Source organism: Caretta caretta, chromosome 2, assembly GCF_965140235.1.
Source record: "Caretta caretta isolate rCarCar2 chromosome 2, rCarCar1.hap1, whole genome shotgun sequence".
Classification (NCBI taxonomy): domain Eukaryota; kingdom Metazoa; phylum Chordata; order Testudines; family Cheloniidae; genus Caretta; species Caretta caretta.
This window is the reverse complement of record NC_134207.1, coordinates 81,607,135-81,627,752: the sequence shown is the minus strand read 5'-3', so window position 1 is coordinate 81,627,752 and position 20,618 is coordinate 81,607,135. Positions and strand designations below refer to the sequence as shown.

At 42.7% G+C, this 20,618-nt stretch overlaps 2 protein-coding genes across 8 annotated transcripts in view; one reads left to right on the top strand and one right to left on the bottom strand.

Annotated features, from left to right (window-relative positions):
- The first annotated feature begins 5,982 nt into the window (after positions 1–5,982).
- CABYR (calcium binding tyrosine phosphorylation regulated) lies at positions 5,983–14,749 on the top strand. 7 transcript variants are annotated; one of them, XM_048840491.2, is made up of 6 exons: positions 6,336–6,442; positions 7,412–7,591; positions 7,698–7,751; positions 10,469–11,449; positions 13,563–13,715; positions 14,644–14,749. In XM_048840491.2, the coding sequence occupies exons 2-5, from the start codon at positions 7,444–7,446 to the stop codon at positions 13,709–13,711; spliced, it is 1,332 nt and encodes a 443-aa protein (XP_048696448.1). In that variant the 5' UTR covers positions 6,336–6,442; positions 7,412–7,443; the 3' UTR covers positions 13,712–13,715; positions 14,644–14,749. The 7 variants fall into 7 exon arrangements, with proteins under 7 accessions (XP_048696449.1, XP_048696448.1, XP_048696443.1 ...); XM_048840486.2 differs by having other exon boundaries at positions 13,068–13,715; XM_048840493.2 differs by having other exon boundaries at positions 6,337–6,442; positions 10,469–10,777; positions 13,068–13,715.
- A 1,408-nt stretch (positions 14,750–16,157) lies between these two features.
- The window catches only part of OSBPL1A (oxysterol binding protein like 1A), a 141,876-nt gene continuing 137,415 nt past the window's right edge, over positions 16,158–20,618 (bottom strand). The window contains 1 exon segment of the mRNA XM_075125270.1: positions 16,158–17,285. Within this exon segment, the coding sequence (XP_074981371.1) occupies positions 17,183–17,285 (103 nt within the window). The 3' untranslated portion in view covers positions 16,158–17,182.

The following is a 20,618-nucleotide window of genomic DNA, read 5'->3' as shown; positions in this document are numbered from 1 at the left end:
ATGATGTTAGAATCATAGAATCATAGAATATAAGGGTTGGAAGGGACCCCAGAAGGTCATCTAGTCCAACCCCCTGCTCGAAGCAGGACCAATTCCCAGTTAAATCATCCCAGCCAGGGCTTTGTCAAGCCTGACCTTAAAAACCTCTAAGGAAGGAGATTCTACCACCTCCCTAGGTAACGCATTCCAGTGTTTCACCACCCTCTTAGTGAAAAAGTTTTTCCTAATATCCAATCTAAACCTCCCCCACTGCAGCTTGAGACCATTACTCCTCGTTCTGTCATCTGATACCATTGAGAACAGTCTAGAGCCATCCTCTTTGGAACCCCCTTTCAGGTAGTTGAAAGCAGCTATCAAATCCCCCCTCATTCTTCTCTTCTGCAGGCTAAACAATCCCAGCTCCCTCAGCCTCTCCTCATAACTCATGTGTTCCAGACCCCTAATCATTTTTGTTGCCCTTCGCTGGACTCTCTCCAATTTATCCACAATGTTGACAAAGTAAATATCCCTAAATAATAAGCTTTCAAGCAGCACTTTTCCTGCTTTTACTATCTGTAAATTTTGATTTATCAATGGAAATAATGTTTGTTTGTTTGTTTGTTTGTTTGTGTACAGTGAAACTGACATTTGTTGAGATTTCCAGATAAAAATCTAATCCTTTCAATATTGTATTGGAAACAGATTCCTATTCCATCCACTGATGCCATTTGTAGCAAAATTCCAAACCAGATACAAGAGAGACAAATGGGAAAATCCTTTTATGCTTCTACCACCAAAGACAAATATGGTTCCCAACTTAGGGGTGACAGTGGGTTAACCTTTTAGATTCAGAGACTTGCCACATCTGATCACACAGACCCAAGGCACCTCTTTACACTCCAATTTACGATACCATTCCCTATGAGCATGACTCCTAACAAGGTAGAAGTCTAAAGCTGGGGTGTTTTTGTAAAAGGTGTTTCATCTCATCCTAATTGCTCAAGGGAATCTGTCAGAAAGACTTAGTAACAAGTAAGAAAGGTTTAGTTATAAGTTGTAAAAGGTATCTGAGGATCCTTTTCATGCCCCACATAAAAACTGCTCATTTGCCTTCATTGCTAGGGTCAGTGTTAAAGATAAATTCAAATCCTTTGGCTGATGTTTTGGCCTTTAATTTAATATACTGAAAATAGACCAGTTTCTTTGCAGTGTCAAGTTGTCAGGTTCATTGCGGCTTGGTACACTGAAACCCTTCCTATTAAATAGCCTTTGTATTATAGACTATTTAATGTTGTCTTAACTAAGCTGATACTTTTGAATCTCTCTGCACCTCTGAGTTCGTTTCTTTCATGGAAGTTCATTTTTATGGGGGAAGGAACTTCAGCTGGTAGGAGTGAACTTCAGGCCCTAATGTCTGGTCCAATTTATACTAAACTCTTCAAGTAAAAGTGGAGTGGTGGATTTATCTTAGGCTGCTTCCAAAGGTGATAACGGAGTTCGACATAAATGAATGATTTATCCAGACTGATTTCCCCTTCACCACACATTCTCAACCTGGAAAAGCCTGTCTTCTCAAGCTCAATACAGATGAGTCTTTGTTTGGTGTGGACTGAAGGTCTTTGAAAACCCACCAAGCTTTTTGTTTCAGTTGACACTAATAAGTTTTGCTTTTTCCGAGAGGACTATGTTTAAACATCAGTTAGGTTGCAATTTCACTGTTACAGCTTTGCAGACCTGGAACCTGAAAGTTATGTCAAAGCCTCTGCTGTAGGAGGCAGGTGCATCCAGGACACTTGTAAAGCAGCCATTGTTGTCTTTTCTGCATACTAAATCCTATTGCTTAGATTTGGCTTCCAAACTGGAATCCATATGTAGACTGCTTTGCCAGGCAGGGGGTTACCTTAATTGTCGTACCTCCCACACCCATGAATTTTATTTATCTATTATTTTAGTCCTCTATTAGACTTTTAAGATGATGTATCTTATTTCTCCATGTGTGAAAATAAATCTAGTTAATCTTACTAGTCATGACCTGTTCACTTTATTCTTTGTTTCTCACTGCCTGTGAGAAAGTAGTTGGACTTTTTTCTTTTAGAGACGTACTTGGAAATTTTAAATCTCTCACTTTACTACAACAACCAAGTTTTTAAAACACAGCTGTGAAACATGATTGTGGGCCCAGATGTGTGTGTTGTTTGCGTGGCCATAAACAAGGTATAACTGTGCTAGGAAAGCATGTTCAAACCTAGGTATCTACCAAGGTTAAAACATAGCCCCAGCCATATTTGGTTGGTTTCTGTTTTGGGTTTTTTTCTGTTTATGGCAAGCAAACCTACAACAATTGTGCTATACCAATACTTCGTATTTTAACATGGTTATTTTTGTAGTGTAGTCCAGGTCTTTATTGTCCAAGAGTGAGAAGCCTTTGAAAGGAGGAGTTTCTTTAGTGAAGAGATAATTGGTTATGTGATAGGGTTTTTTTTTTCAGATGATACACTTCTCAGTGGATTACCATGTATGGACCTTCCTACACACCAACTTATAGGTACTGTGACTTCATATTAATTTTTTATTGTCTCTTGCTAGGGGAATATTTTCACCTCTTATTCAAAAGGAACTGATCACTTTAGGCAGCCTGAGTACTTCACCAGAGATGGCACAAATCAACTGCCACTGCATGCAGCATCTTAGAACCTCAGAATTATCGGAATTCTTGCCAAGCCTGAACAGAGATATAAGGACCCAAGAGTACAACGGAAGGTATGTAATTACTACTTTTCAGCTTTCATGAAGAATCTTGTATGTCATGCATATATTTTATCTATGTAGGTCTTTTTCAGAAGTTAGCTTACGAGGTAGTTGAATTTCCCCCCCTCAGTGCCTTAATAATCCATTTCAGAAGCTCAAATTAAGCAATTAGAATTCAAAATTATCTTGACAAACTGGAAAAATGGTCTGAAATGAATAGGATGAAATTCAAGGCTATTAACACTCTTTAAAGTTTCAAACTATAGGCCCCTATGGTGTTTTGACCAGAGACAACAGAAATAAAATTACAGTATGTGGTTGGATCTGTTACTTGTGAATAGAAAAGGAGGACTTGTGGCACCTTAGAGACTAACAAATTTATTTGAGCATAAGCTTTCGTGAGCTACAGCTCACTTCCGATGAAGTGAGCTGTAGCTCACAAAAGCTTATGCTCAAATAAATTTGTTAGTCTCTAAGGTGCCACAAGTACTCCTTTTCTTTTTGCGAGTACAGACTAACACGGCTGCTACTCTGAAACCTGTTACTTGTGAATGAATTCCTACTGAGTTTAATGTATTATAAAGAGCTTTAAGCAACAAAATAATGACCTGCTTCAAATGTTTAATGGCACTAAAATACTTTGAGTTTTTTGAACTGAAATATACAACTTAGTCTAAATTGCTAACAACATTTGGACATCCTAATCTATGATAGGCTTTAAAAAACAACACCACCCCTATCACCCACTGAATGAATTTCTTAGAAAGAATCTGAAATACGTAATGTTCTGAAGTGCTGACAGGTCACATGGTTCACTAAGATTGTAGAAAGGACCTAATTTTCAGCAATTTTATTTTAAAATTGTATTACTTTTCCTTATTTCCTTCATTCCCAACTTGTAAATGTGAAAATATTTCACATCAAGTTGTTTTATAGACTTAAATTCTAACTGATTTTACCTGCCACTTTAAATAGTTTTATTTAATAGTAATCCATTAGCAAAATTAAAGGAGAAGGGTTGAACAACTGCAATATACTATATGAGGTCATACTATTTTAATAAATAAAAAAATGTAGAAAACCCAATAATGGTTTGTTCACGTCAATCTACACAAACTTATTTAGTAAGGTCACAAAAACTCCTACCCATACCTCTGACTAAAAGTTCAGATATGACCAGACAGATTAAATGTCCTCCACAAAAGGGAAGTGCCATTTTTATAGAAGAAGGAAGAGGAGGCTTGTGTGGTTGTTTATAGTAGGGGATACAGAAATGGAGTAAAAATGTATTTGGAAATCTTTGAAAGGTAAGGTTATTGAAAGATTTCAGTAATTCTAATTGTCCTTGGATGCCCAGGTGATAGACATGTTAACAGAACTATGACACCCCTTCTCCTACCCCATACATACCTTTTAAATACACAAACTCAGGCAACTCCACAGAATAATGTTGTCAGTTGACCAAGCCTTCGATGCAATATGCTGATGTCATGAATTGCAATATTCCTTAGAAAGTTTCCTACGAGCTAGATGTGCTGTGTGAGACTTTATTTAAGCACCCACTGAAGTGCTGCTAGCCTAGTGCAGCTGAGTTTGTTGTAGGCTGTGTCTACACTACGGAGTTACTCTGGCATAGCTGTGGTGCCATAGTTATGCCATTATAATCCTCATAGTGCAGATGTGTCTGCAATCTATATAGGTGTGATATTAAAAATACAGAACTCCTTCAGCCCCCAGAATGGGAGGGGGTGGTGGAGGAAGGCACATGAAATAAAGCTCTAAGGGCTTGTCTTCACTGCATGGTAGCTTGAGCTATAACTCACATTTTGCCCCTAACCCAACCCCCATCCACACACAACTTTCTAGCTCAAGTTAAGTGTTGCTTTGAGCTAACTGGCCCTTCAGGGACGGGGTGGGCTTGAGTGCTGCTGATGCTGAAGCCATGCGTAATTTTTGCCAGAGCTGCACCCTGGCACCTCTAGGTGTGGCAGTTCAGAGCCCCAGCAACTGTGCTTGCCGCGTCAGTTATGGAAGTAAAAAAAATTGCTTGAGCCCCAGCACCTCTTTCATTACAAATTAAGCACCGTGCTCAAGCTAGTAATGAAATGGGGATACAGCAGCTGAGTTAGAACTCAACTACTAATTCAATTACTCCAGTAACCAATTCACTGGCCATGTGTCTACTCACTTGAATTAGCTCCAAAGGAGTAACTGGACTAATGCAAACTAACTGTTGCAATGAAGACAAGCCTTAAGATACCTGTAAGAGGCTGGCAAAGCCCTTGTGTATAATGAATTGTCTTCTGCTTCTACAAACAAGCCAGAAAAGAAGTTGCCCTTTATGATGTGGTAATTTGTTTTGGGAGCCTGGTACAGAGGCAGTTGTGCTAGAGAAAGTCTGGTCTCCAGCTCGAGGCAGGCCAGGGCTGAACTCATACTGTTCTGGGTCACGTTTTGGCCAGAGCGCCACCTAGACCCAGCACAAAGTGGAAAGTCTGATGAGGGCAGTGAAGGCTAGCACACTGATAACTCTGATTTTAGGATTATGCTGACTTTGACAGTCTGTCATAGTCAAGGAAACTGAAATCTACTGTAGCAAAATCTCCAATCTGTTTTAACTACTCCCCTCGCTCTTCTCCTCTCCTATTATTTTATATGCAATGGGGGTGAGAAACGTTGGTATGTTTAGTTTTTCAGATAAGTAGTTTTTTAATGTTGTTCAAAGGTGAAAGCCTGAGTTATGTAAGAAAGCAGAGCTAATACAATGCTAGTTAATAGTGGCTACTACAATTCAGTCTCTGCAGTACTTCCTGCTTACATGAAACCCTAAGAGCAGAGCAGGCACTAGGCAAAAGCAGACTAAGCTATTGCTTAGGACCCTGAGCAGCTTTGTATGATGTGGGTGGAGGTGGGGGGAAGAGGGGGAAATATTCCTGCTTAGGGCCCCCAATGGGCTAGCTCTGCTCTGCCTAAAAGCTCCAATTTAGACTCGGGAAAAAGCCTATGGCAGCAGCCTCATCCAGGTGCGTTTTGCGGCTAGTTTTTAAAATTTGGCATGTCTGAAACTTTAAAAAATTAGACTGGTGGGGACATTTTTATACGGGCATAAAAACGTAAAAGCTCCCCGCCCCACCTCATGCAAGGAAAGCCCGAACTTCTAGTTCGGGTGGGAGGCGGTCATCACTTATCGATCAATCCTTTATTTACAGACGGGGGCCTGGTTGTTTTCAGACGGTATTTCGGTAACCCAGACCCCGCGTGGAATGGCGGAATCGAAGGAAAAACGAAGCTGGGCCCAGTTTGTCAGTTTCTCCCAGCTGGAGAGAGAGCGGGGAAGCCCGGCGCTGGGAGTACCGGCAAAGAAGCCGCCACCTCTGCCCTGAAGCCAGCTGCTGACACGCTGCCGGGGAAAGCGCAGGGGCATCCCTGTTTCTCATTGGCTGTGAGCCCGGGGCGGCCACGCCCCTCGCCATTGGTGACCACCCGGCCTGGGTAGGTGTGTGTGGAGAAGACGTTGTGACTTCACAAATGGAACTCCGTCACCTCCCCTGGCCCCGCCCACCACGACCCCCCACCTATAAAAGGCCCCGCCTGCGGCGGACCCCTGTAGAGGAGGCTCCGGCAAGGGAGGCGGCGGCGGAGGAGGAGGAGGAAGCGCAAAGGTCTGGGCTGGAGCCGCTGCCCCCGGCCCCGGTTGATATTCGGGGGCGAACAGGTTAAAGGGCCGCTGCGCAGGGGGGCAAGATTTCGCCCCCTAGTTGGTTCAGTTCGGTTCCCCGGGGCCTGTCCCAGGCGGAGAACACACCCCGGGTGGGGCGGAGCCGGTCCCGGCTGTGCAGGGCGCTGCCTGGCCGAGCCGAGCCGAGCCGAGCCGGGGGTGGTGGCGACGGACCGCGCCGCCCACGGGCACTTTGAGGAAGCGATTAGCTAACACTTGAGTGTAACGCGCCCCCCCTTTCCATCAGGGATCTCCCGGCCCTTCAGCGATGTCTGTGCCAGCCCCACCTTGCAGACGGGGGAACCGAGGACAAGTTTTTAGCTCAGTGTCTCGTAAAATCTGGATTTATAAAATTAGTGGCTGAATTATGTTTAAAATAACCGCAAAGAGAAGTTGAAGAATTCAAAAGTGCTTAAGAAACTGGTGATGTCCCTGAGAGCTGGTGCTTTAATAGGAACTCGCTGACTTCGTTTTGGGCAATGGCTGAACTTTTCTGAGCAACACGTTGGGTCATTACACAAAGTAAAGCTGTTTCCCCATGTTTATCCCCCCCACTGCCCACTGTTCCGCAGACGTTCTTGTCAACTGCTGGAAATGGCCCACCTTGATGATCACTACAAGAGGTTCCCCCCCCCCTCCCGCTGGTAATCGCTCACCTTAAGTGATCACTCTCCTTACAGTGTGTACGTAACACCCATTGTTTCATGTTCTGTGTGTATATAAATCTCCCCACTGTATTTTCCACTGAATGCATCCCATGAAGTGAGCTGTAGCTCACGAAAGCTTATGCTCAAATAAATTGGTTAGTCTTTAAGGTGCCACAAGTACTCCTTTTCTCATTGGTAGTTAGTGTGTCTTGGGGATTGAGAGGGCCCAGGAGAATCAGCATCATCTGCCATGGTGATAAAGCCTGGAACTAGCCTAGGAGGCTACACACAGTACTTACTCAGATATTTTTTGTTGTAGTTGTGAGAGTGATTTGTCGCCAATCGACGAAGATGCATTCTTCAAAACCCAGGCTTGTTGTTCCATATGGCCTCAAGACTTTACTCGAGGGAGTGAGCAGAGCTGTTCTCAAAACCAGTCCAAGCAATATCACTGAGTTTGCAGCTCTCTACTTCAGAGAGCTAATTGCATTTAGAGAAGGTTTGTTCTTGCTTATATGCTGTGATACTTATTCGGTACATTTGAAAAGCTGTTATTGCAGCATGCTAATCAAACTGTCCATCTTAATTTATACTTTTACCTCCAGAAAATCCTAATTTGGATATAACAGACCTGGTTAGAGAATTTCATTTCACAAGAGGTAAGAAAGGTGTCAAATGCTGCTCTTATTAAGCTCCTATGTTTTAAAATACAGTGTATTGTGATTAAATCATTCAAACCTGCATGGTCATGAACAATCCCCTTTAAATGATCTTTTGACCATTTTCATTATGAATAGTAACTTAAAGTTATTTAGGATCTGTCATCACAATGTACCTTTACGAAGTATGGGCCTAATTTTATGAGATGCCAAATGCCTTCCTTTGACCCCTCACAGGATGGGACCCTAAAGTACATACAGGAATCCCTGCAGACAGATGCCTTTGGTGCTGCAGCTGGGTAGTGGGGAATCCAGGCTCTCAGTTTAGGGTCTCGTCTACACAATGCTTGTTTTTGGCACTTGAAGTGCCATATTTCCATTTAGCAAAGAATTTCTCTGGCAGAGATTGTAACATGACTGTGTCACAAGGGGCCAAATCTCAGTTGTAGAGTACTAGCAGGTGTTGCATTAATGATGTCATATATCAGAAATTAGTCTGGTCTTATTGGCCTGGAGACCCATCAGTCATCTGCTTGCATCATCTTGAACTGACCTTTCACTCACCTATCGACTCCATTATGACCCAGTCTTCTCGCCTCAGTTTGCTCACCCCTGCCCCTCCCCCTCTATTCAGTTGCATGTGACCCTGTTGGAGTTGTAAAGGAAGTTGTTGGAAAGGTATTCAGTCATCGGCCACAAAAATGGCAGGCTTTTCTCCTCCCAGCCTTTAGATAAGGGGAAAGGGTGCTTCTTGGAAGCTAAGGGTCTCTTCCCCCCTCCAGTATTTTGTCATGATGCCACAGGCTTGGACCAGGTCTCTAAGACTTGCAAGTTGTCTTTGTGACATCACAGGTAGAGCTGTGCAGAAAGTAAGTTTTGAAAATGCACCTGGCTCCAGCTAAAAGGACTCTAAAGCTATTTCGGTAGCTTGGGCTGGTGCTCTGAGAGAAGAAATTATTACTGGTTGTGTTTCTCAGAACTGACAGGAGGCCATGTGGCCTAGATACCAGAGTAGGAATTGGAAGATTTGAGTGCTGCCCCCTTACCTGCTACAACTTCGGGCAAGTCACTTTGCCTCTGTGGCTCTGTTTTCGTGTCCTGCTCTGTCTGTCTTGTCTGTTCAGACTGTCAGCAGTTTGGGACAGGAATTGTTTCACAATGTCTATACAGTAGTGCCTAACACACGGACCCCAATCTCAGTGGGAGCCTCTTGGTGATACAGTAAAAACGAATCATAATGACTAACTGCAAGGTAAGAACAATGCAATTTATTAAGTAGTGTGCTGCACACCTGGGCATTAGGTACAGGGAGAATGATCCTCATCACTCTGATGCTGTGTCCTAAACTGGTGACTGCCTTTGAAGGGATTAGTCGATGTGCCCCAGCACAGAACAAATGCTCCTGGGAAAGCAATAGGGTGGATGGTGGGGGAGGAAAGTGCTAAGGACACAAGGCAGCTGTTGTGCCTGTAGAAGATCATTTACATGTGTTTATCTCCTATTTTTTCTGCAGCTGTGAAGGGAGCTTTCTGATTGCGGGGCTGGGTTGTAAATGGTGTGTGCATTGAGAGAGGCTGGGTTGCCAGTCAGTGTGTGTAATTTAGAGAGAGTTTTTGCTATTAGAGTTCAAATTTGGCATGAATAGAGGGTTCTAGATTTGTTATAGCTCTTCTGCATTCCTACTCCTTCTTCCTCTGGAACCTCTCTGGGTGATCTTATCCACACATGACATTAGGTACCATCTCAACACCAACTCCCTCCCCCTGCCCTCAAGATCTCTCTCTCTCTCTTCCCTGCAGTTTCCCACTTCCCTCCATGCGATGCCATTTTTGCATGTGCAGTGGCCAACAGACTAAACACAATTTAAAAAAAGGAGCTTCTTCTCTTCTCCTCCTCTTTTTCATGTTTTCAACCATAATACCCATGAAAATCCCATCAGTTTTTCCTATTTCTCTCTCCAAAATCCACCCCCCCATCTCTACTGCCAAAACCTTGCTCCGCGTCTCCCACTGACACATACATGCTGCTTCTTTAGGTAAGACCTGTGGGGCAGGGGCTATGCAAACACTCCAGTTTCATGGGATTTGTGATGTGTATCCCCAACATATTTTGTATGAATCCAGAGTGCTTTGATGCTCCAGGTAGGTTCCAAAGGGAATGATACATTTCTCAGGTTAAGTACTTGCTTGTAGTTGGATTGATTTGCTTTTTCCTATTGACTCTTCTGTTTTTTTGCCCACAACTTTTTTTTTTTTTTTTTTTTGTGGTGGTGGTGGTGGTGATGGTGTGGGGAAGAAGATGGCTGCTATGATGTGGGGAAAGAGAGGGTGGGTTTAGCACTAGTAAAATTTACATCTCCTGCTCCATGACTTTTAGCTTGTGTGTTAACAGGCAAACAGAAATCCCATGGTCTACCTCTTGAATCTAGAATGACCTGACAAATTCACTTGAAAGCAGGGGTAGTCAATATTTTTTTTTTTTTGTCAAGGTCCAAATATCTTGGTCAAAGTGTAGTCAAGGTCCTGACTCCAGAGAAAATAATAAAAATAAATAAAAAGATTTCAGGGTCAGTTCAAAGCCTCTGGTGGTCTGAATTTGGCCCGCAATCTGCCTATGGACTACCCCTGCTTTAAAGCCTTGATAAAGTATTAAACAGGCAGGTTGTATAGCGATCGTTGGAAGCACCTGCTAACTTACTGTTGCGTTCTTTTAATTAGTAGAGGGCTGGACTGATAGAATGCCAGAAAAGAGAGCTGACCTTGGAGACAAGTTTATGCAAGATATAAGTGTGGTGTCTCCACTTTCTGAGGAACCAAAACAAAAGGAAAAATCCACAGACACAGAGGAGGACCAGTTGCACGAAGGCCCTGAACCTGAATACAGCAGCAAAACTACCCAATACCCATCGACTCACTGCGAACTTTTAGAAAATGAACCATCCCCTACGGGACCTGAACCATCCCCTAAGGGACCTGAACTTGCCTATGTCCCAGCTGATCCTGCACAGCTTGCTGCACAGATGTTAGGTAACACTGATTCTGTTCATTCTATGAAGGATGTGGGAACAAGTGTGCAGTCTCTTCCTGAACTGTCTCTGAGCTCAGAGAACACAACAGCTGCACCAGTAGAAGGTGCTGCTGAAGACGCTACACTTACCCCAGCCGCTGAGCGTTCTGCAGAGTCTGTTAGGCTGGAGTCAGCGGTTCAAAGTCAGGCCTCTGTTGTCCTAGGGCCCTCCAGCAGTCAGGCTGAACGATCAACAAGTGATGTAGATCAAGCTTCCTCAAACCCCTTGCAGGATGAACCACCACCACCTGCTCCTCCACCATCTCCTCCTCCACCACCACCACCACCACCATCTCCTCCTAAAGATCCATTAGAGGCTGTGCCTTCCCAAAGCGAAATTGAGGTTACATCAACCATTCAGGCTATGCCAATACATACTGACGATGAGCCTGCTACTGAAGGAGAGGTTCCACCTTACGTAGAGCAGTTCCCGCAGCAAATAGTAATTCCCTTTTTAGAACAAGTAGCTTGTCTAATAGAGATTCAGCAGCCACTAATGCCTTCACTAAATGCAGGTCAGTTTACATGCACTAAGCTCTTAGATCCATCTGCAGATGATGCAGAATGTGACCCTGAAAGAATGGAAACTACAGCGCAAATGGCATCAGCTGAGCAAGGTTTTATTATGTCAGGTAAGAAAGCCCGATCTTAATGAAAATTTCATATTCCAGGTTAACAGTGCTGTAACTCAATCGCTAAATTATTAAATGCAAGCACCTACGCCAGTGCAAGGCTATGGGAGAGATTGAACTTCCTCACTTTAGAGCACGTAAGGAGCTTTGGTTCCCTCTGCAATCGCCTGGCCCCAATGCACAGATATTAGATCTCTCTGCAATTTGTTCCAAAATGTGTGACTAATTGTGAGTAAGACCTATAACTGCTCTTGGATTAGTGTTGCCTGCATCAGAGGAACATGCGTTCACAGGTTCCTGCAAATTGATTTGTTGTGGCATCAGAGGTGCAGACAGCATTTACTCCAGGAGCCAGAGTGGGAAGCCCCAGTACAAAAGGTATGTGGGGGTGTGCTTTTGAACAGCTCTGAAAGGGTCTTGCTGAAAGTGAGCCACACAGTTTGAGGCAATGGCAGAGATTTAAGATGTAATACATGTGCCTTGTGGCTGAGGAAGGGTGATGCGGGGGTGGCCAGAACTTTGAATGTGGCCTCACTTTGAAAGATTTAAACCCTAGCCATTGCATTAACATAGAGTTTTTGCATTTAAAAAAGAAATGGTGGTGGTTGCCTGCACTGTCCTGTTCTGCAGATGGGTTGAGGAGGGTGGACGAGGCACTTGGCAGGGGGCTCTGCAGATGGGAAGAGGGTCTGGCACTTGTCTTCCTGGTGAGGTGCCACTGGAATAAACTCCTCACCTGACAAGTACCCTATGCACACTCTCTCCTCCCAGCTGCAAACCCACTCTTCTCTGTCCTCTGTGACAAGTGCCCAGCCCACCCCCTGCTCCCAGCTGGAGAATCCCTCCTGTGTCCCCTTCTCCAGTGAGAAGTGCCTGCCTGACTCCCGCTGCTACTGCAGAACCCCTCTTGAGCCCCTTCCAGGCCCCAGGAAAGGTAGAGGTGTTAAGACGTATCAAAGCATGTTACCGAACTATTGTGTTAAGCAACACCAAGGGATTTGCATGGCTGAAGTAAGGAATAACGGTGTTGTGGTGCTGTGGTTATGTTGGAGGCAGCACACCTCTTCTGATCCCTGTTTGGGTGTTGATAAACTTTCTTTCTGAGATTATCCTTTGAAAACATTGGCTGTAAAACGTTAAGCTCCCATGGTACTTTGTGTGGCAGCTAAATAGAAATTGCTGTTTAACTTTGGATGTCCAGCTATAAAAATAATATTACCCTGGGTCCAGATGCATTTTTCTGTTTGGTTTTAATAAACCAAAACATTTAAGTAAGTTTTGACAAAACTGACTTTTGGATGGGGGGCAGACTGTAGCAATTCCCCTGATGCTGGCCATTCAGAATCTCTCAGGCTTGGCAGCCCAAAAGGAAAATGTTAAAAGCCACTGAAAAGAGGGACTTAGAACAGGAAGAGTTAACGGTCTCTTTGGCCATAACTCCAGCACCAGTTCTGCTGCTGTTCTTTTCATGTCAGCTATGCAAAAATCCCAATCAATCTTCTCTAACATGCTTTCTTATGGCATACATAAGTATAGGCATGTTATATGTAAGAGTTTGCAATATGATTGCAATTCATAGCACCTGATACCAGCAATTTTTTAAATTTTTATTTTATAGCAATGGCAACAACCGAAGCGGGACAACCACCACCATATTCTAATGTGTGGACTCTCTATTGTCTAACTGATTTGAGCCAACAAGGTCGAAAGTCACCACCACCCCTTCCTCCTGCTGGAACTGGTGCTCCTTATCCCCAAGCAACCCTCTATATATCTAGTGGGAAGGAGCAACAACCGTTCCTACAACAGCAGCTGACACCACAAGGTCCACCACCACAAGTATCCTCTCCAACTTATGTGATGATGGAAGAAAGCAAGAGGGGAAATGCACCACCTTTCATATTAGTGGGCTCTACAGTTCAGAATGTACAGGAGTGGAAGTCTATTCCTGGCCATGCTGTCCTTACACAGCATGACACGAGTGCTGTGAGGAGATTCACTACAGTACCTGTACCAGTTGCCAGGCCAGCAGATCTGAAAATGGCCACTCCAAACCCCAATTCTAATGTTGCACAAGAAACTGCTAGACCACCAACCCCCGTTTTTCTTTCAGTTGCCATACCCTTAGACGAGGTAATGTCCGCAAAGAGGGGTTCAGCAGCTGGTGATAACCAAGCAGCCATAAATCCCTTTGCAGGAAGCTATGGTATAGCAGGAGAGATTACATTTACTTCTGGCCCGGTCCGCAGAGCAGACTTGTGAGAAGGTAGGCAGTTTCACATTGTGGTTGGGTCTGCTAGGGAGATGTTCGCAACTTAAGTTTTGCTTTATAGTCAGACTTCTTTAACCAGAGGCTGAAGTTTTTGAACTTGGAGGCTTAAAGTTAAGCTCCTAAAATGTAGCCTGGATTTCAGAGTTGCTGAGGACATAACTTCCACTGAACCTAAGTTCGCTTGGCTTTGGCTACCATTCTAGCCACCAGTGTAGTCTGACTTGAAGCCAGTTTGACAGTAGTTGGGACAGCCTCATTCCTCTTACCATTCTGATGCACTAATGCAAAGCTACTATACTTGGCATACAGAGCAAACACTGACCCTCTGTCCCCTAAATGAAAGTAGTGAAAGACTTCTGATTTTAGATCAAACCTTTTTGGAGCAAGCAGTTTTGAGCTGGTTTCTCTGTTGTACTTGGCCTTTGCAAATCCTATAAATTGGTAGTTAGATGAAAATTAGCACATCAAACCTGTCAGATGTTTGAAATGGGAAATCAAAGCAACAGGCACTGTAGATTTATACGCCATGTCCATGGTTCATGCAGGTGTAAATTCCATCCTGAAGATAGAGGCCCATGAAAAACAGCAGTGTACATGTAATGGTGCAAGGGGATAGTGATCCCCCATACAATCCTTAAAGAGGTGGTACTAGTGTGGCTACACTTCTGATTTTAAGCTTGGGCAGAGCTAGTTCAGCTCTGTCTCCTCCAACTGGCATATACATCTTCCAACTCTAGTGGAGACAAGCCTGACATGAGCAATGTCTAGGATGGTAGAGTGATATTTCACAGCTGCCCCCCTGTAGACTGGTAGTCAACAGCCCACCTTCTTGAAAGGATCATGTGTGTGTCAGGGATGAGGGGGGAGAGGGAGAAAACATAATGCTCTCTGTACTTAACTAAATTAATTATTTCTTTAACAGGCTAAGAGGAGATGATGTCATGTGAACAGCCCAGGATGGAAATCTGCATCTTAAAATAATAAATTAACTTAATACAAGCACTCAAAACTAATGCAATCCATTAGAATGCCTTTTTTTTTAATTTCTTGAATGTTGGCAGAATACAAACAGATTGTTGAAGAGAAGTAGATAATGAAGCTTCCAAGGGGGGAAAACATCCACCAGCAGCACAGGCAATGTCATTTATAACCCAAAAGAAAAGAATGCTTCCCCTCAGTGGCAGGGGCATTTGGTTGTCTGAGGCCCCTGGAGCTGTTTAGCTAATAGACACGTGCACCATGTAGTATTTTGTAAACATACATCCATAAGAAAACCACAGAATAAACTGATTTCAAATTAGTTCCACACAATCCCTTTCCAGAGTAGATCATGCCTTATACAACAGATCTGTTCCTGGCATAGATTCAGAGTCAAAGCTGTGGACTTAAACTCATTAAGCAATGTCCTTATACTTGGAATGTCCCAAAACAAAGAAATTACTGCTGGGGGTGTGGCACTAATTCAACACTGTTCATTTATTAAGTGAGGGAGTCAATGAGATTAAAGGTTTAAAAAAAAATCTCACTAGACAGACAGCAGATGCAACCCTGTGCCATACAAGAAACCAGTGCTCTAGGTGCTTTAGTTAAAACCCATTATAATGGACCTTAGATTTGCCATGGAAGACACAGTATAGCTTTGGAGTCTCAAGTTTATTTCAATGTCAGTGGTCACTTGAGAATGTCATTTCTGGAGGATTTTAAATGTTTAGAGAAGATGCCAATTTTAATTATCCAGCATCTTAATCTTAAGAAAATTGCTTTGTGTTTGTATCTATTAAGAGCCCTAGTCTTTATGCCTTGTGAGTTCCCTAGTGATTGCTCCTCCTCTTGGTACCTGCTCTTCTTTTTAAGATGTAGGAAGCAGGTAGTCATCTCTGCCCCAGCTTGAAAATAAAGGAAGCCACTAGGAGAGGGGCTCTGGAGTAGATACCAGCTTCTGGATAAGAAACTTACCTGGGAGGCATATGCCACTGAATAATGGATAGAAATAGGGAAAGAAGCAATCTCTTCAAACACACAATATTTGGAACTGAGTCCTTTCACTGGAACTTAATCAGTTTCAAAAACCCCAGGTCAGCGTTTGAGTCAAGGGTGTCACATGAGTCTAGTGGGGTGGGGGATGATTGGGAGATAAAGTTTCCAGAATAATTTCAGGATAGCAAAATCCTTCAAAGTTTGAGACCAACTTCAGTAGAACAGATTACTTGTAGTGATGCATGAGAACCCAATGAGAGTGTTTTCCTCGTTTGCTGAGCACAGTTCTTAGCAGGGAAATCACTGCAACGACATACTTTATGAACACAGAACTGCAAGCTTTCAGACACTTCAAGCTAAAGCCACACTCAGCAGGATGGCTTTATAGGAGCAAAGCCATCTACCTGTATCAGCTGATGCAACCCCTAGTATTAAAAAAAAAAAAATGAATCTGAGAAATCAGAGCATTGGAAAGCCTTTATTTAGTAGCAATTAATGTAACACTAACCTCCAGACAGCAATTAAAATAGTATACAAATAGCAGCTGTATACCCCAGGTCTATAAGATTTAATGCACCCCAATTAAAGGAGTTAAAGCTGGTGTGTACAGCAGTCTCCATATAGGTGCCTTACTGACTTCAAACCACACTTTCTAGGAGGAAGTCATGCATTTGTACAGTGCACACACAGGTGCAGTTTAATTTCTCCAGTAGTTCTGTTCCACTGGGTCCTGATTTTTAAAAAGTTTTTGCAATTGTACAATGATGGTGCCAAGCACCTGTATTTTCTAGTGCAGTAAACAGATTTTTTTTTTTAAACCTCTTACTAGTGTTCAGTTCAGATCAAATTTTTAAATGGCTCTTAATTCCTTAACAAAATGAGGCTGGTAACAAAACATGAAAGAACAAATTCAAAACACTGCACTAAACATGGAATAAATACTTTGAGTAATGTTACCAGCGTAACCTACAGCGTGAACATTTGGGGGATAGTAGTTCTGGAATCACTGACCGGAATCCAGGATTCTGAGAGAAAGCCATCTTATGAAAGTTAAGTAAATCTTTACAAAAATAACTTGCCCTCTCCTAGCTTTAAGCACAGACTAGTGCAATTCGTACCTGTGCTTTTAAACATTTCTGTGCCACAATAAATCGACCCCAAAGGGCTGTTGTGCCAGCATAATCATTAAAAGAAAGGATCAATAGAACACCTTCAAATGTTCTATTTGCTATCCACCGAGACTTAACATAGATGTATTCAGCAAATATGGTAGCGCTAACCCATCAGAAAAATGTCAGCTCTGAGCAGTTCTGTCCATGTTCTCCTCGCCATAGCCTTTCAAATCTGTACCACCATATTTACTGCAGGAGATACTTAATATCCTGTTCAGTAACTTCTCATCTCTTGGAAAAACTGACTAGAAACAAGGAAAATTAAAAAGATTAAGACTTAATTTGCATTAGTCATGGCCTCCCTTTGACATTTTAATAAATGTCAGGTAAATTAAAGTAGTTTCTGTCCCAGTAGTTGCCAGAGTAAAGCCAGTCCTGTGCACCAGTGTAGGGATTGGGACCTTGATGGAACCACCTGTAAGAGAGGACAGCGTGTCTGTGACTGAACACATTTCATTGTAACAAAGTTCAAAGCTGCTTTGTTGCATCTTTCATGGTGGTTTTCAAACTAGTATACTGAGAATTCAGTGCTGCATCCCCACACTGTTTTAAGTCAGTTCAGACTGTCTTGATTTGCTAGACTTCTCCCTTACAATCCCAGAATGGTTTCTGGCTGAAATCAATGTGGATATGTTGTGATGAGTAGGTGGTAGAGACTGTTGTACAAGAAACTATTTACTTCAAAGCAGTTTTGAAGAAGCCATTTTTGGCATGCATTTAAGAACCATTTATTACACAAGGACACAAATACACTGCAAACACTGCATTCCTAAAAGCAGAAGTCTGTTATTTCACTAGCATCTTGATTTCCCCAAGATTTTGAAACCATTATTTTGGTAAGTGTCAAATACCACAGCTCACGATAATGGGGAGTGGTGATTTGCTTCCCAAGAGCAATACAGCTCTTTTGATGGAACAAATCATACAGAACAGTTCCAGCAAGTTTTCTGCATAGTTATAAAATACTGGTGTTTATGTGAGACATACACCGTAGAGCCATTCTAGGGCATGAGATCGGTCTCATCTGCAGCAAGTTATTTTCATCCTTCCTGGTAGATTCTGCTTGCCTGTTGCTAGAAATACTAGGGTTTCACTTATTGTTCAAGTCTGAGAATGTTTTCAAGCTCTCCAGTATATTCACAAACAGTGATAGTTACACATTTGTAAGGTAAGATGTATGAAGGAGCCATACTATTGACAAGTACACTTCTGATGTAGCATGGAGTCCCCTTTTATGGCCTGAGTGTCAGCAACTCTCCTCCCCTCCCCCGAGCAGTACGACATCATAAGATACCCAATGGTATGTGTTCGTTTGTACATTATACATCAGGAAGCACATCTTACCACAGCCCAGATAAGTCTCACAGGTATTCCCTCCAATACAAACACCCCTATTAACATAACATGCAATATGTCAACCTTCTCCCCAGTCTTTAAATCTGTGCCCCGTTAGTCATCTCTGCCTCACACCAACATCATATTACACAGGACCAGCCTTCAGAGGGGTGAACTAGATTTTTTAAAAAATCTGCCTGTGTATTAGCCAAACAAACAATGATTGTGGCATCTGAGTGCCCCTGCTGTACATGGCTTTATGGCTTACACTTTAGCCTCCTTTTGGAGCTTAATTCACCCCAGAACAATCCTTGCTTTGTAAACGCCACTGCAATTAACATTGTCTCAAGCATAAGGAACTATTCAGCATCACCTTAAGGTTTCAGAAAGATTGAATAAAATGGAAGTTGAGCATATTGCGGTTGTTTAGGAATATAAATTTTGCCTTTTAAAAACCAGAAAGGCTGACAGCGTTTTATATTTATATATACACACAGTACATTCTATTATGGTCTGTTACATAATCAAATGAGGTTGCAAACTGTAGCATGTTCTATCTAGATTTAAAAATGTGGTGACATAGATCTACTATACCTTGTACAACAACCTGTCCAAGTCTTTAAATCATTCTTATTCTGTGCCAAGTACCAGTTAAGCTGAGCAGGAAGGACTCTGGAAGATGCAGCAAAATCGTTGCACGACTCATATCTGATCTACTGCTCATAGTTCACACATTTCAAGACCACAAGGGACCACTGTGTTCATTTAGTCTGATCTCCTGTATAGCACAGGTCATAGAAATGCCCCAATATAATACCTAGAGCAGATTTTTTAGAAAGACATCCACTCATTTTAAAAATTGTCAGTGATGGATTATTCACCGTGGCCCTTACTAAGTTGTTCCAATGGTTAATTACCCTTCCTGTTAAAAGTGTACACTTTATTTCTAGTGGGTGGTGCTATAGAAGCAAAATTTAGTTTACTGGGAATAGCGTTAGGGTTCATACACCCAGTGAAGTGAGAATGGAGCGGGGGCTAAGGTTGTGAAGGATATAGGGTATACTAGATCAACCACTACCTTGGGAGTGATTGGAGGAGAAAGGAAAGGAGAGCACTAATATTGCTTGCAACAGCATTAGGTGTTCAGTGTGTTTCAGTGAAAGATAAGGTCTTTGTGCCAAGGAGCTTAACACAGTCTTTAGACCATTGGCCAAGGTTTTCAAAAGTGGATTAGTGACTGTTTCTGGAAAAATCAGGTATCAAACAGAGCACCCAAACAAACCCCCTCTGATGTCAGGCCCCTTTAAGGTGTCTGAAACTGGGCACCCAAAATCACTAGTCCCTATGAAAATCCTGCCATTATGAGAAGAGTAGACAAAAGAAGACCGTAGTCAACAAAAGGATAGAGATCTTGCCTGAAGGAGTGCACTTTTCTACAGTGCGTAGTTAATGATGGTTGCACCATAGAACTAGTCACTGCAGATATTAAGCTATGTATTCCCTAAACAGAGGATTGAACATTCCTGGAAATATGTAGAAGGGTTCATCTCAAAATATGGATTGTTTTCTGCATAATTTTCTTAAATAGAGAGACCACAAAGCAATCTAGCTTTCCATGACCATACCTTGATCTTCTTATCAGAAGTGCCAAATGTGAATGCCATTGTCCAAACAGATGGTTTCTAGATCCTAGCAATCCTTGAAAATTTCCCCCCCTACTTTGTTTTTTATTTCAAGTAAACTGAAGAATTCCTGACATAGAATGATAATGGGGAAACTGATAGGAAGAGTCTGGAAAGCATGCAGTACCTACCTATTGCAATTTGTGTACTTACAGTAGTAGTTAAGGTAAGGAAACCTAGAACGCACACTGGATTATTCAGAGTCACTGAAACAAATAAACCCTGGCATTCTGACAAGGGAGAGGAGACCAAGTGCGTCCAGAACTTCGCCATATATTAACTCAAAAGAATTACAAAAACATTGTTCTGTGCTAGTCTTAGGGCAAGCCAAACCAAGCCAATCACTTTGAGAAAGCAAGCAAAAAGTGGGAGTGGGGTGGGGAGAGAAGGAAATCAGACAAGTCCAAACCTGGGACCCTGGGCTGTTGGATGACTTCAGTTGGAAAAGGAAAAAAAAAATGCACCTCAAGGTTACAACTAGACATTCCGTGTAAAACAAACAGTATGATTACGTGGCATTACCACTCAGAATGTGGGTGTGCAGAAGAGTCGGGTTTGCTTACCAGTGGAGAGTTCTCGTACTACTTATAGACCCAACCCCAGAGGCTATGTGGCACTCCAGAAACACTGTGCTGTTCCGTTACAATGCTTGTCTTGGAATGATATCATTAAACATTTCTCAAAGGATGGAATACAGCCCACCACACTTAACTGTGTGCTAGTCAGCAGAG

Coding starts and splice junctions, on each gene's coding strand:
- CABYR (XM_048840486.2), top strand. CDS start 7,444: ATGCATTCTTCAAAACCCAGGCTTGTTGTTCCATATGGCCTCAAGACT. Junction 7,592..7,697: donor GCTAATTGCATTTAGAGAAG/GTTTGTTCTTGC, acceptor TTTTACCTCCAG/AAAATCCTAATTTGGATATA. Junction 11,450..13,067: donor GCAAGGTTTTATTATGTCAG/GTAAGAAAGCCC, acceptor TTTATTTTATAG/CAATGGCAACAACCGAAGCG.